The 21,828-nt window shown below is 45.4% G+C and overlaps 1 protein-coding gene across 1 annotated transcript; it reads right to left on the bottom strand.

Annotated features, from left to right (window-relative positions):
- Window positions 1-4,631: 4,631 nt before the first annotated feature.
- On the bottom strand, window positions 4,632-19,311 carry CNMD (chondromodulin). The gene is made up of 7 exons (XM_038148743.1): window positions 19,187-19,311; window positions 18,786-18,920; window positions 16,238-16,378; window positions 13,088-13,201; window positions 10,312-10,465; window positions 8,931-9,133; window positions 4,632-6,565 (listed from the first exon to the last, which is right to left on the bottom strand). The coding sequence occupies exons 1-7, from the start codon at window positions 19,256-19,258 to the stop codon at window positions 6,350-6,352; spliced, it is 1,035 nt and encodes a 344-aa protein (XP_038004671.1). The 5' UTR covers window positions 19,259-19,311; the 3' UTR covers window positions 4,632-6,349.
- Between the last annotated feature and the right edge of the window lie 2,517 nt (window positions 19,312-21,828).

The following is a 21,828-nucleotide window of genomic DNA, read 5'->3' on the forward strand; positions in this document are numbered from 1 at the left end:
ACAAGGGCACTTCCAGGGGTGCCTTCTAGCCTCAGCCTTTCTGTGATTCCATGAGAGATGAACTCAGAGGGTTGTGCTAAATGTGCCTTGTCCGTGTGCCACTGTTTCTTGGGAATTCAGAGATAGCCAAATGTTGCCATCATAGAAACACCATGATTTGCAAATATTGACAGCACCATGAAAGCAACTTCATTCCTTGCTAAACATTGGATGCTGTTTTAAGTTTGCTACTTTTCCTTGAATTCCTAATTATGTGGGGTTTTCTGGACCATTTGTTATTCTGCCTGTTGTCTTTGTATTGGACGTGTTATTTTCCTACAGTGTCAACTGGATGAGCTTGGTAAAATAGAAAGGCTGTTAGAACAGGTGTTTTTAATAGGACGAGTGAAGTCTGCAGCTGTTAGGTATTAAATGATGATTGAAAATTAAAGAGGAGGAAGGAAGGATGTATTTTGTTCCTGCTGAGGAATAGGAACCTAGATTTTGCAGTGATGCTGGGAAAGTGCAGTGGCTTTTTCCCCACTACTGTTACTATGTCTGTGCAGGAGAGAGACACCAAGGTTTTAAAATCTTAAAAATGTTAACAAGAGAGGGGTTTTTTGGATGTAGACTATGACTACAAGTCTTGATATAATTGCAGTTTCTTGATGCACTGAGATCGTGATGATGCAGTGCAGGCTGGGCAATGATTTCTTTTGCCTCACTTCTGGCTTCAGAATTGATACATGTATTCCAAAGTTAAAGTTTGATAACCTTCAGAATCGAATGTTACCCCGCTCTTCGAATGCAGTGAACCGAGGTGGATTGGATTTAGGAAGGGTTTTGTATGCCTTACCTCTTGACATTTACTGAACAGTGTCTGCTTCTTGGAAGTTTCTCAAAGCATGAACTTGGGACATGTTTCAGAGAAGAATTTTTAGCTTTGGTGTGAGGCTTTTCTTGACCTTCAGAGAATTCTGAGTAGCTTGTTTCTCGATATGTAGAGCATTTGCCCATCCATATGGAATGTTAACATCGGAGTTGATTTGATTTGGAATAGGTACTTGAACTCCATTCTCCCAGATAAGTGCTTTGCTGCTTTTTATTTATGCGCAAAAGCATTTCTTTCTTTTTAATGTAGAAGGAAGACAAATGTCTGAGTGCTTCACTTTGTCACAAAATTGGATTCTTGTCTCTTGGCCAGCCCTGCTTTATAAATGTCATTCAGAGTACTTAACAGAGCTTAGAAAAGGCTTGCTGTGGGGAAAAGCCTAGGTAAACATCTCTTAAATAGAAATTAAAAAATAATTTGAAGATGTTTTCTGCCAATCAAGTTGCTCTTATTTACTGAAGAGAACATAGCAGAGGTTCCTTTGTCTTTTGCTTACTGAAAGACCACGGGAGCATTATGTCAGATAAACACAATAAATTCTTGTATTAAGTGGGTACTGTTTCACTGCTTTGAGATTCAATTCACTTAGCTTAAGGCAAAAAGTAAAATTAAATGCATTGCTACTTACGTACTCTTGAGGCATATGTAATGCAAATATAATGCTTTAGCTTCAGGCTAAAACTTGTAGCAATCAAGTGGTAGAGCTTCCTGTCCATCTCAATCCTGTAAACCAAGTTTGCAGGCCTAGACATAATTCTAGCATGTTTCTGAGCACCAGCAGATAATCTGTGTGTGTTCTTCCTTCAAGTTAAGGTTAATCAATAATGGCATGTCTTGTTGTCTTAGAGGTAGAGGGGAATGTGTGTGGAGGGGAGAAGCGTTGGTCTTTTTGTTTGGAGGGGTTTGGATTAAATCAGTAGGCAAAATTTCCTTAGAAAACTCGGGGGGAAGGTGCTTCATGAACTTCATGAACAGTGTGTTTTGTTCTTGTCAAAACACACACACACAAAATGGTACCAGAAGCTGCAGATCAAGAGAATGCTAGCAGTAGCTTGGGCATTGAATAGAGGTTCTAAAAAAAAAAAAAAGCGACAAAGGGAATTTCCTTTGGGATTGGAGAGCATGAGTGGAATATGTAGCAGCACTGATAATGAGTTGGCTGGAGGAAGGGAACTGCCTGCAAGGACAGAGTGGATGATGTTTTAATTGCGTTCAAACTACTTGAGGGTTTTTTTCCCAAGCCTTTTGGTCATTGTTCATAGTACTGTCTGGAAGACCAAGGCAGTGTCACCTCAGTGCTCTGAAGTGATGTGATGACCTCAGTGATCTGTGTACTGATGGAAATACTGGAAGAGGACAGCTGTTGGAACCCTGTTGGAATGTCCCTCCGACATTCTTGGGTGCTCCAGACCCAGGTCAGAATCATCTGAGACCCTGGCATGCAGCCAGAAACCCCTGTGGCTTTGAATCTGACCCATGGAACAATTTACCAACCTTGCAGGAAGAACAAGAAGTCACAAAAGTTTAGGTATTGTAGTAGAAGTAGTCACAAAGTAAAGAGAAGGATTTTTGAGTGCTGTACAAGGGGGTTTTAAGCCTTGTACACAGGGGTCTGAGTTTTGTACACGGGGGTCAGGGCTTCTAAGATGGAGGGATTTGGGTGTGCCCTGTCTTCCTTCTTTCTCCTTCCTAACCTCCATGTCTTTGGTGATGTTGGCACTCACAGATTGGTTTAGAGTAGAAAGTCACCATTCAATATAGGTAATAGGCATTGGGGAAAAAAGTAGAAACATGTAACACGTAATGTATGATATAAAAGATGGCACCAGCCCCCTGGGAGGGCAGTGTGCCTTTGTCTGATCTGCTGAATGGGCCGCAGCAGTTCAGGGAGAAAATCTTTTAGATAACTTATAATAAACTACCTTGAGTCTGGACGACTGAGGACTACTGAGCCTTTCTTTGAAGGCACGGGTTGGAGGAGAGACTTTTCCATCTTTCGGGGTCACCCCAATCCGGGGGTGAGTCCCAACAGACAGCAAGATATAACAGTTCCCATTGAACACCGTAGATGGGATTGCTCTCTGCTCCTGCTCTCGGGGAAGATGCCTGCTGCAGGTTAAGGCTGCCTCTCTCATTTTGATGTATGTGCTTGTGAAAGACCAGTTTGTAGATGTGTATTTGTAAAAGGCCAGCTGAGCCTATCAGAGGCAGAGGATGGTGCTCCTGTTCAGTCTCTCTCTTGCCTTTTCTGAGCAGAGATTCTGTCCACCCAGACATGTTAATCAGCAATCAGTTCATTGCCAACTGTAGTTTTATGCTTCCCTACTTTTTTTTTCCCCCCTGCACTGCGTGAACAAGTGATTAGTCGGTTCTTCACTGAAACTTTCTTGGAGTTTTTTTTGCTGCAGTAGGGTGAAGTGTTACATAGGAGGTAGAAGCCCCATGGCTCCCAGCTGCTTTTTGCTTTCTCAATGTAGATACAAGTGGAGGGTGATTCCTGTATGAAAAAGGACAAAGGGCTCATTTGTTTTAAGTGGGGAGAAAGGAAACTGTAGATTTAGTTAAAAGATTCCTCCTGCCTTCCCATCACTGGCTTTCAATCTATTTAACTATATGAGATTGCTCCCTGTTTTCCATCTCTTTTTCACCAGCCTGAATTTATCTCCTTTTTCTGCTCTAATCTGCTCTGTCGTTCTAATCCTCCTAGTAAAATCACATGGGTAATTAAGTTTTAAGGATAGTGGAACTGCAGTGCTGTGACAAACATACACCCACCTGTGCTGGGAGACACTGTTGATGACAAACTCATTCCTCTTCTCCTTCTCTAAACTTTGGCCAAAGGAAGGCTTTCAGCTGTTTTTTGCTGGCCCAGGGTCAGATTCAAGGAACACACTGCTCCATACTTCCCCAAATGCTGACACTACCTTTAGTGTGCCAAGGTATTACATTTGTGATGGCAGTGAGAAACATAGTACTTTACTGGTAGTAAATGGTGTACAGTGGTGAAAGGATCATTGTGGGTAGTTAGAGCCAGAGTCTAAGCCACAACTGCAGGGAATATCACATCATCTTATCACACTGTTGGCTTTTTGGTTTTCCTGCCATCCCTGTGATGTCTCAGAACTTTTCCTTCAAAACCAGATGTTGAAGGAAAGGTTGGTTTTTTCCAACCTTGCTTGAGATCTTTACTTTTCTCTCTTTGAATCCAATATGAATGTAAACAGGAATTTGCTTGCTTGAAGCTTGAGTTGGAGAAGGCATTTTGTTGCCTGCCTCTTGGAAACAGACAGACGTTATGGTCACTGTGGCTTTTGTGGCATGGTGTGTACAGACATGTTCTTGAGATGTACATACCATATGTGACAGCTCTATATCCATGAGCAGGATGCTTTTTTACTTCTTACATGCTTTTTGACTGCCTATAGAAAGCAAATGATTACAAGCTTTTGTTAAAAGTTAATTTTGTTAAGTATGTGTAGACATGGAAATCACCTACAAGAAAGTTGGTTTTGTGTCTTCAGAAGGAGGCTGTTTGTTTTATTGGGGGGCACAGAGAGAAGCATATGACAGGCTGCCTCGAGATGCAAAAGAGAGCAACAGTCTAGTTCAGATATACACACAGTCACATTTCTCTCTCTTTGCCTCCAGTGTTTCACTTGCTGATGCCCTTCTTTCCTCTTCAGACAGCTCTTGAACGAGTATGTGAAAGAATTGCTACACCTTCCACATTGAAAAAAAAAAGCACAGAAAACAACTGGGGTTTTTTAATGTGTTTGTTTAATCTGCAGTAAAAAAAAAAAGGAAAACTGACTTTTCTAAGCATATGATAGATGTACTTCTAAAACAACATAATGATCAAGGTCATTTTCAGTTTAAAAAGCAGAAACTCAAATTTAACAGGCCTTGAAATCCCACTTTAAGAAGTTTATAATTTAAATATTTCAAAGCAAGTCTGTCCTTCAGATTAAGGGAAGGTGAAGCTTATACTAAAAAGCTACAATGGAACAAAATACTGAATTCTACTCTCATCTTATTCTCATTTAACACTTTGCTTTTCAGATATGCAGTTCAGCATTCCACATGAGGTTGTCTTTATTTTCTTTAAGCCTCGATTATGTCAAATTAATTCCTCTTTTCTGTGTGTCACGCAGTGTTAATAACATTACTGGGCTTGCAACATCTCAAGAGCTGTTTAGTCACAAAAATGAATGCTCCAGAAAGCGGACTTTAAGAAAAGCTGAACCATTTTGTTAATAAAGATGATGTAGATGGCTCCATAAACTTGGGGGTAGGGTTAAGATACATAGTATGGATAAAGGCGGTGTAATACCACTATTTTTGTTTTTCAAGGCTAGAAATACTAAGTTGTTCCACCTTTGAGTGTTTCAGCTTAGTAACTTCCTTAGAGATTTAATGTGTAATGGGGTCTATCCCAATAATTGCAGAGTTTGCCTTAGTAAAAAGGGGGAGGTGAGAAAGGAGAGGGAGAAAAAAAAGGCTTTTCTTTCTCCCCCCCTCCCTTCTGGTAAACAGTTTCTCTTGTGGGGAAGGGATGTGAGCTTCAGCAAAGCTAAAGGAACTGGTGTGAATGGCTGCTATCCATGTGAAATAAAGAGGGGGTTGTAATCTTGTGTCAAAAGTGTCTAGTTCAAGGATTTATAAATAACAGTGGCTGTTGTAGATTCTGAAGGGTCTTGAGACTCCTTGGTCTGTAACTGCATGTAAATACTTTTGCTGTAGTAGCTGGATAGCAGATACTTGTTAGACACTACAGTGGTATCATGGATACAGGATTCTTGATGCTGGGGCTTCTTTGATGTTGGGATGTGCAAAGGGTTTTGATTCTGTGGCCACTCACATTCCCTTCCACAGCCCCTTTTCCTGCTGTTTGTTTCCGATTTAGCACAATGTGCGCTTTCCCGTGTCCCCTGGAGCAGCTTTGTGGGAAAGGTATGCTGTAATTGGTTTATAACCATTCATAATGACCTGGCAACTTTGAATAGCAACAGGGAGCAACTTAAGTTGTGATTTATTTAAGTAAGCTACATGGATTAAAGGCACTCCCGAGTGTACAAGTTGAGCTAGTTGCTTAATTGGGTGTAAATTTTCGCATATAGCTTGGAAAGAGAGGCGTTTGTTTTGAAAGGCTGAATTTAGATGTATGGGCAAACTTCTGGACTGCTAAACCCATTGTGAGCAAAGTTTAATATTGTTTTTTTTTGGCATGTCTCAGTGTTTTAATTCAGCAAGTGCTAATATACCCTTGCCTCTTGTAAAGCTAATGGAATATTAACTTGGGATTTAAATTTGCAGTTGGAATATCTGACCTTGATTTTGGTGCAGAAAAACAGGCTCTGATTTTGTAAGGCAGCATCAGTATCGCTGCTTCGGTTTTAGTCTTTTACCAGTTCATTGTATTCCTACTTATTTTGTCATGGCTCCAGTTTAGCTTTTGTTTGTTTTGGTCAAGGGATTTTCTCACAGAACGCCCATGATACGAGCGACCCACCAGCTGCAGGGCATGATGATGCGGCAGGCGGTGCGGCAGCCCTGGTAGTTGTAAGGCCACGGCTGGTAGCCCATGAGGGGCTCGCAGATCCGCTGGCACTGGGTGTAACTGCGCCGGCACTCAATGCAGCACACGCCCAGGTGATCCAGCATGGGGTCAAAAGCCATCCCTTCGCCTTCCAGCTGCTGGAATATAAAATATTAAATGTCATTAAATGTGCTCTCATTCTCATGGAATAGCAGAATACATCCATGCTCCCGTTAACCCCACAGAGGGTAAAACCTGCAGTCTTGGGCTGTGGAAATTGACAAAACTCCCACCTAGTGCCCCATGCGTCTTGCTTTATTATCTTTTCTTTTGTCTTGCTCTCTTTGGCAGAAGTGTAGAATTGGTGCAATCACCCTTGCAAAATGTAAAGAACAACAGGCAGCTCTAACTTTATTATTTTTATTCTACTGTCCTTGCAAAAGCTCCAGCAAAAGTAAGCTCCTCCCAGATTTTAAATAATAGTGACGGAAAAGATTTCAAGATAGTTACCTGAATCTTTCTTGTACGTAGGAATTCCTGAAATATATGATGTGGTTTTTATGATTAGTTTTAGATTTTGTATTTTAATGCTTTTTACAGCACTTTTAGGAGACTATTCCTCTGCCCCCCCTGCAGTTTTCTGAGGATTTGGCTCTTGTCTCTGAGTCAGGTTCCTTCCCTCCCACCCTGCCACACTTAGGTGCATTGTTGACAATGAGAATTGTGCCTGTTCTGTAGCTGACAGTAAGGAGTTAAGTGGAGCAAAGCATGCACAAAATACCTAAAACCCTTTACCCTTCAAAATTCCTTTCCTCATTTCTGGGGAAAAAAAAAGGTAACCTGATATTCTGCTTTTGGAAACTTGGGTTGTTCTTTGCCTATTTGGTGTTACTTCAAGAAAAGCAGCAGTAATGCACAAATGCTGAAGTACCAGTCAGCTCTTCACCTGAGCATTTGTCATTCATTTTTGGAAAGTAGCATCACAACAAAACAAGTGACACAGAAAGGTGCCAACCCTTGTCTGGGCTTCTGCAGGACATTAATGACAGCTGGGTGTTTTTAGGGATCCCAGCAACCCCTTCCCAGTCTTGAGAGCCGGGAAGATATTTTCTTGGTCAGGATTCATCATCCTTTAATTCAGATACCTGCACCATAAACATCACCTGAGCTCATTGTCCAGGCTCCACTTACAGTGAGTAAAGAGAAATAGCTCTAGGGAGGATTCATTTCATCCTTCAGGAAAGGCCTAGAGCATATTTAATGGTGCTTGTCAGTCCAGTGGCTGTGTCTCTAAGAAAGCCTGGTGATAGGCACGGGTGCTGTAGCTGTTGGTGAAGGCGAGCCCTGCCCTGCAGGCTGAGGGAGCTCTGATGGCTGCATCTGTCTGGCCATTCTCCATTTGGCCCGGCTGCCCCTGGCTGGAAGAGCAGACCTGTGGCAGTAGTGCCTCCAGAGGCAGGGCAGCTCAGACCTCATGGAGATGGTCACGTTAGTGGCTGTGAGGAGAAGCTACATTCCAGTGCCACTGCTGTTTTACTGACCTCGTGAGAGAGTCGATTTAGATCCACTTTATTTGGAGTGATTAATTTAAGTTTAATTAAGGGATGTCAACTCGGCAGAATGCTGTCACAGTATAATGATCTCCTGCTGTTGCATAAATGTCAAGTCAAAGCTGGGACTTACTTCCAAAGCAGGAGGCATTTATCTTGTGACAGTGTTGTATTAAAATGACTTACTCCTGCTGCACCAAATGGTGGGTGTAAATTGTCTGGCGCTGGTGCAGCAGACTGGAAGGTGCCTCCTGCACAGCCAGTGTTCCTGCAGCGTGGCAGAGGTGTTGGGGCACAGCAGGGTGGCTCCTCTGCTCTTTCTGGGGGCTGCTGCTTCTTGAAGGGTGAGAACAAGTTTTATGACAGTCATCCTCCACCCACTGCTGCTGTCTCAAAACAGATTCTTCTCTGTCAGGTCATTGCTAGTCTAGGATTGCATACCCTCATAGAGAAGAGGCTGAGAAAGAAATTCATTTGGCTGAACCTTTTATCTCTTTGCTTCTCCTGTGTTCCCCTGTAGCAGTCGTGTCTGGTACTAATTTGTTTGAGAGCAAAGCGTATTTCTAGCTACTGGACTCTCTTCACATAGTAAGTGATGGGTCTCAGCTGTCTGATCATGACCAGCTTTGGTTTGTTTCTAGAAAGTGCTACCCTTGTCGGATCTCCAGTGCTGTTTCCATATGGATCTGGAAACCTCAGAAGGCAACTTGGCATCAACTTGTCTTAACCTTGTGACCTCAAGCACTTGTGATTGTTTCAGACTTGTTTCAGAAATCTAAAACTGGGAGAAGAGGACAGAGGGAAGACATTTTTGAGCTTCTTAGGTGTTTTACCAGTCTGTTATTTCCTAGAAAAGCTGAACAAGTAAAGACTGCAGAACAAAAAAAAACCAAAAGTGACAAGCCCCACTACCAGTGTTACTGGTCCAACACAGTCCTGAGCTCTGAAGGAAGATTACAGTGCAAATACTCACGTTGTATGGGTTGTCTGGATTAAATGTTTGATCTGTTTCTTGTCCCATTGGCCTGGTTTCATTAGCCTGGTGGCCAAGCTCTTGAGTCAGCTGCACGGTGCGTGACCTGGGGTTTACTTCTTCAGAAGCAGCTTCCAAGTCTTCCTCATCAAAGTTTGGTTCTGACTGGCGCTTGTTTCTCTTCATTTGTCTCCTCTGGTTATCTGAAGGAATAATCATGGGGGTCAATCTTACTTTGAGTGTGTCATTGTAGTTACCTAATATTTCAGTGATTTCTTTAAATATTAAAAAAAAAGGAGAGGATGGAGGGCAGAGAGAAAGCCAAAACTGTGCCGTGGCAAACTTGATGTGCATCACCATGGGAGCTGCTTGCCTTCCTGTGTTGTGTGTGCAGCCAATGCCAGTCCAAAGCAGTGTGATTGCCTTTCCCCCCGCCGCCTCTCTCCTTGAGGCAACATTAGAGGAGATTTGGTTTTTTGACCCAGCCTGTAGTCACTGATACTAACCCAGCAGCAGTTTCCAGCACTAGCAAGACCATCAAGCTGTTCACATCTCACTTACTTTTAAAAATGCTTTTATGGCTGGATGGTGCCCTGCTCTCAATGATATCTGGTTCTGGACAGCTTTGATACTGCTATTTTGTTGCCCAGTGGGATATGCAAGATCATGAAGGGAAGTGGAAAATATTGGTAGCTTGTGGGGTCCACACATGCTCTAAAATGTGGTAGGTTTTTTTTCACATGTGTTGTCCCACCCAAGTGTTCTGATATTAACTGGACCAAGAAGGAATAAATACTTTTGTGCCTTCTCTCCTCCTAAGCCTGGAGGTCGCTTGGAGGAGTTGCCATCTTCCTGGTGACTCCTGAACGCTTTTGCTAAGCTTGTCTATGGGCTCCAAGTTCAGAGCTGGGACTGGCCCAGGGTCTCAGAAACCATCCACCAGCTGTCTGGCTTAAAGCATCTTCCTTCCACTCCACTGAATTCCTCTGGGGAAGCAGGGTAAAAAACAGGACAGGCTATGGTCCCAAATTCCTGGCCAGTGTTCCTGCTACTTGGTGTCAGCTGCCTACACATTAAGGGGGCTAGTTTAAGCTGTTGTCTTGTCCTTTTCTAGGAGGAGGCTGACCTCTCTGGAAATGTTTCATCTCCTAGCAAGTCACCCACTCGGGCTATGCAAATTGTCTGAGTAAATACAAGGATGGAAAATATCTGGGGGATAAACCCCAAACCCGCAATCTTGGCACAAGCCCAGGAAGGTGTGGGCAAGGGAGGAAAGGAGTCTGGTTTCCCAGATGTGCTAGTTTCAGTAGCAAACCTGATGAAGGGAAGGCATTTAGATGAAGGGAGGGATAACATACTTTTCAAATAAAAGAAGTGTTACCTTTGGGATATGTTGGTCGCAGCCAGAAAATTGGAAGATCCCTGCAAAGCTCTAAAATTTTGGGGCTTAGGAAGCTGTTATGCTTGATAGGCTCATCTGCAGCCACCCAGATAAGGGAGTTTTTGTCAAATCTCACAGGCATGATTTCATCTTCCTGCAAATAGAAGAGCATAAATCCTTTGCTGCTCAGTGAGCAGTCGTGTGCCTGCTCGCTGCTAATTCTTGAGCAGCAAACTGTATAATTATCTGCTGCAACTAATACCGAGCATCCTCCTGTGTCATGAATGTGAAGGAATTGTGCTGAGCCAAAGCCTGGGGAAAGGCTGCCACCACTGAAATGAAGGGCAAAGCCACTGTCAGCTTTGATGGGGCTGTGATTTCACCCATCTCACTCCTGGAAGGCTTCAGCCCCATGCATGAGGGCTGGGTGTCAGAGGTCTTTGAGCCCAAAGCACCAGAATTTCAGGCAGTAGAAACCAAAGTTCTACCACCTTCAGCAAAGCAACAATGAAATACCAGCAAAACCCAAGTCCCTCATCTTTTCTTACGCCTTGTTCTCATTAGACATACTCCCAATATATAACTCTATTTACAATGTGTGTATGAGGGGGTGAGGGGTGGAATCTTGTTCAAAAGTTTTAGCGAGGATTATAGCTTGAGAACTGCTCCAGCTTCCAGTTTTAAGTCAATGTGATCGGTCTGATTAAAGGTCTTGTTTGGTAAAAGCAATTCAATTGACCAAAAGCTTGAAGTGCAAGTTAAAGGAGCCTGCCTTTTTGAAGTGTACCCTGCAGGTTTTTGGTTCATATCTTCAAAGTAATGTAGGAAAATGCCAGTGATTGATTCTTTAAAGTTGTTAGTTCAAAGTATTATTTTACATAAAATGTGTAAGTATTTTATAGCAACGGTGAAATATTAAAAGAAAACTAACTTTTGAATCATGAAAACCAGCATGATTTCAAAGTTAAAATTCTAAATTGCTTTCATAAGTCATCAAGACTTGTTATATAACTGACTAGATCAATTTATTCCTTTGAGTTGTTGTTTCTTTAGTGTTTATTGATTTATTTTGTAGGTCTCAAGTCATTTAAGTTTGCTCTCCAATCTGTCTACTGCTCTTTATTTACATTCTCCCACTTAAGCTTTTATCAACATCAGAAATATCTGACTCCAATTTTCAGAAATAAAAATATCCTTTGTTTCTGTTTGAAATGATCCTGACTTGTGAGCAGCCAGAACTTGAGCATCCATAAAACTCATTTACTCAACAATTTTTGTAGGTAGTGTTGCTATGATGCCCATTGCAGGAAAAAAAGCATATGCATACTTTCCTAAATACTTCCATATCAGAGAGACAACTTGGCCTAGAAAAATAAATACTACTTTGTCATTCCTGTAGTACATCTGGCCTGGAAAATTGAGTGGCAGGGAAAAGTGAATGTCTTAGTTGTAGCACTAAGCTGCTTGGTGCATGCCATTCATTGCAACAGTCACATAGGTGATGCATCTTGGGAGAAGATGCACACAAAACAGGACAATGAAATAGTTTTACTGTCAGCAGGTAGAATTAGAAATAATTTTTTGATTATTTAGGATAATGTCTTCAGGTCTGTGACTTTGTTTTTACAAAAAGATGAAAAAGTCAAACTTTGACTTCAAGCAATAGCGCTAATTAAGTCAAGGCCAGCTGCCTTTAAAATAAAGCAAGGCAGGAAAGATGGAACTCTCTCTCTGGAATTTGTGCAAATTCTCTTTCCCGTCATGGGGAAAATCCTGCCAGCTTCGGGAGGCTTTGTAACATTTGTCAGCCTTTCTAACTCTATTAGGAGAGATCTTTTCCCCCTTAATTTTAAAGCAGATGTTCAGCAGTCACAGCACCACTGCAGGGAAGTGCAGCCTTAACAGCGCCTCTCTCCCCGCTAATTGTGTCTTGCTTTTATTCTCCCAGGAGCAGAGCAAACCCAGGGAAAGGGGCTGTGGATCTCCTGTGCTCTCCTGCCAGTGACTGAGCCCCCAGCAGCATCCAGGCTCAGCTGGACTTAAGTCAGGACCCACTCCTGTGTGAGCAATAAGTTTGGGGGTCTGAGCTCTGGGAAACTCAGGCTTTGAGCACATAAAGCAATCAGCATTTTGGGGAAATGTGAGGAGGTTTGGTGGTATCTGGGTGAGAACTGCAGCTTCTGTGCTGGTTGTGATGCAAATTCTAGTTAACATGTAAAATTAAGTTTTATGCTAAGAAGGCAAAGTCATATTTTTTAAAATAAATAATTTCTTCTGAGTTACTTTAATTTTTGCCATGTTTTCCACAATTCCCTTTTACTAACTAGATTGATGGAGTTCATGCTTCTGCTCAGGAGCATTGATAGAAATCTCCTGGGATCTACCACAGTTCTCCCTTGCATTGAGCAGCTGCTAAAGCAGCTGCTTCTTCCAGGCCCTCCCTTCCGGCCTTGTGCCCAGCCTGGTCTCAGGCAGGTGCTCTTGTCACGGAGATCTCCTGTGGATCTGGCAGAAATCAGTCTGTGGCTTCCCCACTCACTAATCTGCAGCCTCTCACGCTGTCCCTGGACACAGCGACATGTCTGACACCAGCCTTGTTTTTCTTACCTTTCAGGGACTTCTTGCAACCAGTCAATGAATCCTCAGCTCTCCTACCCTAACCCTACCATGAGCCAGAGTGGCTTCCAAATGCCATTTTCATTTGTATTAAAGTACCTCCTTTAGGCTCTCTTTATACAAAGATTAGTTTAAAAAAAGCCAACAAACTACCCCTTACCAGCTCAGATGAGAGGCTCGCTTTAGCCATAGCATCAACTTCAGGGATGTGAGCTTTTGGCTGAGCTTTGATGTAACACTTTTCTCCTTCAGCAAAACGGATCCCAGTTATGCCCTGCAAAAGCAGAAGGCAGGGGGTTGTGCACAGCCCTCCAGCTCCTCACCACCCCCAAGAAAGTGCCTCAGCTCTGCTAAAATTGCCACTGAATTTTCAGTCTGAAGGTTAACCTTATTTAAAACCAGAAGCAATAAAACACCCTTCCCTTCATCATTTTAGCTTCACAATTTTGGTCAAATTGGTCTAGAAGTTTTTGCTTGATTTCTGAAAGTGGGGGGGTGTTTTACGTAAGTGCTTCCATGCAGGCTGTAGGCTACTTGGAGTACCTCTGTTAAGGAATTAGTTGACATGATTTGAACTGTAACTTAGCACCTAACGTAGGCAGTCTTGAAATTGTGCTAGCTGGTGGCATGGTACCCTTGTGACACAGTTTTATAAAAATGTGGGGGCAGTCTGTACGATTAAGTGACTGTGACAGCAAAGGGAAGTTTGTGACGGGCAGTTTGGTGCAGAAATCTGTGTGTGGGACTTCGTCTGGCCTGCTAGGGTGGAATGCAATTGCATAAGCCATAGATGACTAGTTTTAAGCAAGAGAAGGAGCAAGTCTCCTGCAAGTCCTGGGACGTACCTTCCAGCCCTGTGCCAGAACCTTGGGCATGAACATCTTGCTGTTCTTGCCGTTGTCTGTAGTTTCTATGTTTCTACTGTAGGTTTTGGGTATCCATAAAAGAGCTCTCTTCTACATTATAAATTCAGATAACTCGTTGTAAATGGCAATTTTTTTGTGTTTTTCATGTGGTTGCACAAGCTCCAGTCAACAACCTAAGTTTAATTACCTAGTACCCTTTAAGTTGTGCTGGTTTTCTGCCTGGCCTCTAGCTGCCAGGAGACATGACCCCTCTCATCTGCCTTGAAAGGGTATCATGGATGCCTTCATGTGCAGTTTTGGGTGCCACAATGGAAGACATTTAACTGTTAGGGTGTGTCCAAAGGAGGGTACGTGACATGGTGAAGGGCCTTGAGGGGAAACTGTATGAGGAGCAGCTGAAGCCACTTGGTCTGTCCAGCCTGGAGGAGACTGAGGGGAGCCCTCCTTGCAGTTACAGCTTCCTCGTGAGGGGAAGAGCAGGAGCAGACACTGATCTCTTCTCTGTGGTGACAGGACCCAAGGGAATGGCCTGAGGTCATGTCAGGGGATGTTCAGGTTGGGTATCAGGAAAAGATTCTTCAAAAGAGGATGGTTGAGCGCTGGAACAGCCTCTCCAGGGAAGTGGTCACAGCACTAGCCCGGAAGAGACCAAGAAGTATTTGGACAATGCTCTCAGGCACATGGTGTGCCAGTTGGGGATGGTGCTGTGCCAGGATTGGACCCCAATGATCCTTGTGGGTCCCTTCCAACTTAGCACATTGTGATGTAGTGAAGCATGAGATGGATGGTACTGGGGCACCTGAGCCATGTCCTGTGTATCTACAGGTCCTGTGTAGCTGGACACAGCCCCTTCTCAACAAAATGACTACAAAAAGCAGTGAGAGAGGAGATGGCTATGCAAGGATGGGTGCATTAGGACATAAGGCTTTGTGGTGTACCAAGGTGTGCTAGGAATACCCTAATATTGCCAAATCCAAGCCTTCTCTGACCATGCGGTCATTCCAGCAGTGCCAGTCAATCCAAAACTGCTAATGTAAATACCAGTCTGTTGGAAGCACATCTCCTCAGTTGCCTTCTCCTTTGTGTGCACTCTTGGCTGAAAACGCAAGTGGCATCATCCCTTTGCTGAGGTTGTCCCTGGCCCTCTGTAATTACAAGCAGGCACCATCCCTGGGAGGTCCCTTGAGCTGATTTGTAACCTGGTTGTGACAGGCACTATCTCACCAGCAACACACGTGGAGGAAACACGAATTCAGCATCTCTCCAGTGGACTGGTGCTTTTGCGCAGATGTGAAATGGCAAAGGCAAATGAGAAGAGCTCGCTGTGGATGCTCTTACTCAGCTGCTAATAATGTTGCTATGGTGATGCTAATGAGAGTTGCATAAAGGCAGAACCACAGCTGTTGGGAAAGTTGGGGGTCCATGGCCTCCTGGCACGGATTCGTTTGTGCTTGCTGAAAAGCCAAGGAGCTGGATTTCCTTGCCTTTCTAGATCCAGCAAGGGAAAGGTGGCTGCTCCAGAAGCAGAGATGCTTCCTAGCAGCAGCATCTTTGGTTTAGGCACTACTTTGACTTGCAGAGGGCTTAACCCAGAAGCTGAGTGTTTTGCACCTGAGAACATTTAACTGCAGGCTCTGGGCCCTGTGATGGGTTTGTGCAGCATCACACAGACATGCCTTAGTAGCTCAGGGCAGCTCAGAGACCTACTCTATCTGAGCTGCTGAGCTCTGCTGAGGTTTGGCATCTGCTAGTCCAGGCTCTGCTGAGTAGCCACAAGTTGCTGGGGTGCCTGAGTGTGTTTGCTGTCAGCCCAAGTGGCCCAGCACCTGGTATTTGGTGCACAGATGCATAAACTGTGCTAAATGCCTCCATCCTCTGCCATGGGGATGAACCCAGGCCAAGGCATGGAGAGCAGCTCCCATCCTTGACCTCAAGGCAAAGGAAGCTCCCCAAGTCAAGCACTGCAGAGTGGTCTCTCCTTGGTGTCTCCTTGGCTTACTGTATTGACCCTCTGTTCCTCAAACAGGGATGTCTGGGGGAGGTGTTTCTGCCAGTTCAAACCACTTGAAATCATGCGAGGGTTGTGTCACAGCCTGACAGAATGTTTTTCTAGTAAGACCCCAAGGTCACATGTCACATTTCCCCTCAGCGGTTTGAAAATGCAAAGTATTTACATGGAGTCAAACCTGATGCAGCCTAATCCACACCACTTCCTGGAGCGGTACCTGGCATGGCTGATCTCCAAAAAGCACTGAGATTTTTGCTTTGGAGGAAACTCCCTGTCTCCCTGGGAATGCAAGCCAGGAGAGCAAAAATGTTTGTGTGGATGATTGGAGGCTGGAACCTGAGACTAACTGGGGCAGAGAAGTCAGGGCAGAACAAGGTGTCCTTAAGAGTCCAGCGCTGGAGTGTGTTACATGAAGGACAAGAGTGGCATTACTTACGATCTGAAAATCATGGACTTCAACTGCCTCTTCACTCCCACTTCCTGTTTTGAATGTCTCTAAGTTGTTTCCAGCATCTATTTCCATTGATCCATCTTGTACTTTTCCATTAATACTCATAGTATAGTGGACGTTGTACACCTGGAATCAATAAAAGAGCGGTAGCACATGCCAGTAATTACTTATTGCCTTCCTCCTACACCAGGCAATGGGTCAATCTGACTCTCATATCCCTATTTAGCTCCTAAATTTTGCTGCTGCTGGCATTTGATAACCCTCCAACAACCAGCACTGCACTACTTCAGCACTGGGGCCGCTGGCAGTGGGGCAGCCAGCCCTGAGAGGTTGTTCGGTCTCCATCCTTGGAAGTTTTCACAGCCTGACTGGATAAAGCCCTGAGCAGCCATCTCTGACCCCACAGCTGTCCCTGCTCTGAGCATCAGGTAGGCCTAGAGACCTGAGATCCCCCTTCCAGGGAGTGCTTATAGTTTTTCTTCAAAAACAATGTGGGGTGAGTCCACACCCATGTTCACTCTGACCTAAAAACCTTCTTCTAGGACATTTTAGGAATTGCTTGTTATGCTGGCATGATTCCCAAAGGACAACAGGCGTGAATGTCCTACTCTGAAGGAGGCCAACCCCTGTTTATCTCTTAGGATGTTCTGCTGAGGCACAGGAAAACAGGTTCCTCTTGAATACGAACACACTTCCCAGCTTGTAATGGATGTGAACTTTGTTTAAATTGGATGTGAAGTTGTATAGGCTCATATTTTCCTTGTCAGCGTATTTGCCCTTATCCTATTTTCAATGAGGAGAGCTACAGCGTGGTTTGTATTTGCTGGAGGACCACAATCTGTGGAGGGGTTTTGTGATTCTCCTGTGCAGCACTGCTAAAAGTGCTGCACAAGCACTTTTTATTTTGGGTCTTAGAAAAGCCCTTACAGCATTTTAATGAAAAATTTACACTGACAGCTAGAGACAAATTTCTTCTTCTCTCACCTTCGCTCAGGAAAGTCTAAGGTGCTAAAGATTTATGGTTCCTCAGTTATACACAGCCACTCCCATATTTCTGCTTTCTAGGACTCCTGTTGAACGTGGTCCATTAAACCAGGCCAGTGTATATGGTCTCCCCCTGATAGGGGCTGAGCTAGAGTTGAGACTTTGATACCCCTGTCAGTTAGGGAAGAATTTAAAGATATAAAATAAAACCAAGAATTTTTAAATTGCATTAGTTTTTTCAAATTAATTATCCTGGATATAATTTTTGCAGTTGCTTCCTAAACATTTGCAAGTCAAGTGCAGCTTTCTGAGTTTGAAGGCAGCTTGGAAAAATAACTCTCAGCTTTCCCAGTGTCTTCACCTAGAGAGCAACTTTGAAGCTTAATGGAAACTGTGAATGTGACATATTTTGTATGGCTGAATTTAGATGACAGGAGCATTAAAAAAAGGAAGCACTGTCTTGTACTCCACAAATGCACCTACCTGCTCAGAGCTGAAAGCACTGTCCCATGCCTCTGTCACCATTTGCATCCCTCTCCCTTTTCAAAAGCCTAGAGAAGCACACGGTTCTTGCAGCACGTCTTAGAGGTCAGCAATGTGTCCTGTCTTTTTGCTGTAAACCTTATACTTTTCTTTCTGATTATCTGAATTATCCCAGTGTGTAGGGGTCTGTCTCACAGGGCCACCTTTGCTCTGGCTGCTGGAATTCACACAAGGCTCTCCTTGATGAGAGCTGGCCTGTGGCCAGAGGTAGTACAAAACTTCTTCCAAAGTAAATTCAAGGGTTCTAATTTAATTTATGGAGAACGGTACATTCATGTGTGTACCATCATGTTTCAAATATGTTTTAAACACAAATTCTGTGTAAACAGAAGGAAAAGTTAATCTGTAAACATGTTCTAACGCTCTGAAGTTTGGGTCTTTAACTGATCACCAGCTTCTCAGTTTCATTCTTTGCATAAAGCGTTTCTCATGTACCCCAGAAACTGTAAATAATAAAACGTAACTTTAAAAATTGCTCCACAGCTGCAATTGTAAGTGTAATGGCCAGTCATGCAAAGCACCAGAACTAATGGTGCCTGTTAATGGGTTAATTATAGCATGACATACTTGAGGGTCCAGGTAGAATCTGGGCTGAGAATGCAGATGCTATGAAAAAAGAATTTACACATTTCAATATTTTTCATCCTGAGAGCTGGAGTTTGCCCAGGATGTGAATCCCCGGGGTCTTGTTGGGGTTTGAGTTCACTGAGGATTTGTGAGCAGAAATCAATGTAGAGCCTGTGCTCTCAAAGATGTGTTTCGTGTTTGCTAATAAATGTGCTTCCAGGAAGCTCCATCCACACAGCCACCAAAGACAGCGATTATGGATTTGGGTTTTTAGGTGTTTGGGATTTTTGAAAGGTAAAAATCTACAGGTCTGCTTAAAGACCTCTTTATAGACCTCGCAAGGAGCGCTTCCAGCCCGTGTCTCTCTGTAGATGCGAGAGCTCCCCGCCCACCCAGCCCCGGGTGCGGACGTGCCCCGGGGCCGGCCCGGCGCGCTCACCTGCCGCTCCGTGGCTTTCCAGAAGTAGAAGGCGCCGATGGCCCCGGCCAGCAGCAGGAGGGCCCCGGCGATCAGCACCGCGGCCCCGGCCTTCAGCAGCCGCCCCGGCCCGGGGGGCGCGGCCGCCGCGTACGCCTGCGGAGAGCGCGGGTGGGAGCAGGGACCGGGCAGGGACCCCAACCCCGGCACCCCCGGCCGGACCCGATCCGACCTGACCCGACCCCTTATGTCCCGATCCGTCCCGTTACATCGCGACCTGTCCCGACCCTACCCGTTCCCCACCGTCCCAAACCAACCCGTCCCGTCCCGACTCGCTGGGTCCCGTTCCATCCCAACTCCTGCCCACACGCTCTGTCCCGATTCCCATCCTGTCCCGCCCGCTGTCTGGCGGCAGCACTCACGGGGGGCAGGCACAGCTCCACATCTTCGGGCCCCACTCGGGCGATCGGCACCTTCTCGGAGCCCTCTGCCATGGCTGCCGCGGGAGGGAGACCTGCCCGGGCTCGGCCCCGGCCCCGGCCCCGGCCCCGGCCCCGGCGAGGCTGCACCGCCCCGGCCCGCCCCGCTCCCAGCCCCGGCCCGCGGGGAGGGCAGCACCGCCCAGCCCCGGGCACAATGAGCCCCTTGAGCTGCCCGGCAGCCGGGGGAGCTCCCCGGGGCTGTGTCCTCCTGCCCCATCGCCGTCTCCACCCAGCGACCCCTGGGTGTCGTCTCCAGCTTCCCCCATTCCCGAGCGGGTCGGGGGTGTAGGGGACACGCACCCCCCGCACGCCGTGGCGGAGAAGAGGGGTGCCCCGTCAGACAGACGGCCGTCATAAAAAACCCCAGCTTTTAAAATAGAACAACGTGTTAGCTGATTTTTTACACTTGCCACAGGAATTTACAGGCGCTGGAGCTGACAAACTGCTGGTCGGTGCCTGCTCCGCAAAACACCTCGATGACTGGCACAAGCCAACAGCCGGCGGCTGAGCCCCGTGTCCAGGCTGGGCACAACCATTCTAATATTGTACATGGCAAGGTTTAAAGGCTACAACTGGCTATGTGTGTCTATCCACGTGTCTGTCCATGTCTGTGTTTCCTTCACGCCCCTCATGGATGTCCTGCCTGTACATACACGTCTGTGTGCACGCACTTTGGTGTTAGAAAATAAATTGTGCTGGACTCCTTTGGGGCTGATGGTGTAAAACACAAAGCACAGCATCCTTTGTAAGGCTGGAAACGGAGACACAGACACCAGCTGCAAAAGGAGTGTGACGGAGGGGTGGGTCTGAGTTGTGCCCCATCCTGCCCTGCCCTTCTTGCTCAGTGGCCCAGCTCCAGTTACCCAGACAGGCAGCAGTTTAGGGGAGGCTCATCTGGGGAAACCCTGCTGCATGGGGCCCCATCTCACTCCAGAGCAGGGCCTACACCAACCAGCTCTGCTGCAGCAATATTTTTTTTTCAAAGTATGTGTCTCTATTTATATTTCCCTTCCCCTTTCTTCTCAATTTTGCTCATCTGGCAGGTTTTTCAGTTGTTACACACTACTGACATGCTCCCCCCGCCATCTTAGAATTTCTGAGATCTGGTTAGTGGAAGCCAGCTGATGACCTTGTCCCACCATGGCTCATCCTGCAAAAGGAAAGTCTGACCCCCACTGCTGATTGTCTACACCTGACTCTCCTCTGTGCCCCACTCCATAACAGCAAAAATCTATGTTTTTTAATGTCTGAATCCCCTTAACTGAGTTAACCAGTAGTTAAGAATCCATCATCAGGCACTGCAAAAGTAGAGAAAGCTCAGGCTCTCCTGACCACCTTGTGTTTGCTTGCTGAATCCCAGAGACATACGATTCCCATTTTCCTCCCCTTCAACCTAAATTCATCCTTTCTGTCGATTACTGTCGTTAACGATCAGACCTTCAACCAAAATTTAACAGGCATAGTTGCTGCTGAAAATAAACACAATCACAGCTCATTAAATCAAAAGCAAAACCCACTGTGCAACTTCCTAAACTAGGACATATTCCAACCCGCTCTTGAATGACATACTGTGGTAGTTCGGGCTAATAATAAGATTATGATCCTCTTCATTAGCAAGTATTTTGTTACACCAAAAATCTCGTGAATGGATATGTCTATCTTGGCAAAATGTGAGAATCCCAGCCTTTGATCTCAAACCTTCATTTAGCATCACTGCTTTAAAAAGACAGATTTATTTTAAAGTCCCTGTACTTGTCTCCCATGGGAAAATGTGCCAGGGAAGGAGTGCTTGCCCAGGAAGAGCTGCTGCTCACTGGGGTTCAGCTTGTTTGAGCTGCTTCCCTGGGACTAAGGCGAGGAAGCTGCTGTCCCTCCCATCCTGGCATGAATCGGAGTGCCCAGTGGCTCCTTTCTTGGGAGGTGACTGGAAGGACAGAGGGAAGCTGAGCTGTTTTGTCTTGCAAAAGTGTGGCTGAGGCTGGCCTGACAAGGACTGTTAGCAGAGACACTACCAGTGCAAGAATGCATAGGTGGAATTCTGTGCTGGATATTCACGCAGGGGCCTTCACTCCAGTGCTGTGTGGTGAAATGCAATATTCCCCCTGGAGCAAAAAGGATGGAGTGGGCTCACCCCCACCCTACGGATGGGGCAGCAGTGGCCCTGGCAGGTTTCAGCATGGGCAGATTTGAGCAATTCTAAGCAGTGGTGCCAGCTGCAAGCTGACCCACAGGGACTGGTGCCTGGCTGCTGGTCCTTGGCAAGCTGTGGTGTGAGATGGGTCCTACTCACCTGGGGAGGTGTGGGTGGGAGAACCAGTCCTTTGGGAGGAAGCTGTTCTGCCTAAAGCCTGGGAGAGAAGCTGAGCAGCATTTCCTCCTCAAGTCAAGGTGCAAATACCCCGAGTAATCCTCCAAACATATTTTTCTCATGCAGGGAACAATCCCAGATTTTTTTTTTCCCAATTCAGAGCATCACTGCCTTTTCTTCTTTTGTTCCATAGACAGAGGAAGAGCAGCATGAAATTTCAAGCAGTGAAAAAAATTGCTCCTGTTACAGGGTTCACAGCTTACCACCTCTAGCT

The sequence above is a fragment of the Motacilla alba genome, chromosome 1 (assembly GCF_015832195.1).
Source record: "Motacilla alba alba isolate MOTALB_02 chromosome 1, Motacilla_alba_V1.0_pri, whole genome shotgun sequence".
In the NCBI taxonomy this organism is placed as follows: Eukaryota; Metazoa; Chordata; class Aves; order Passeriformes; family Motacillidae; genus Motacilla; species Motacilla alba.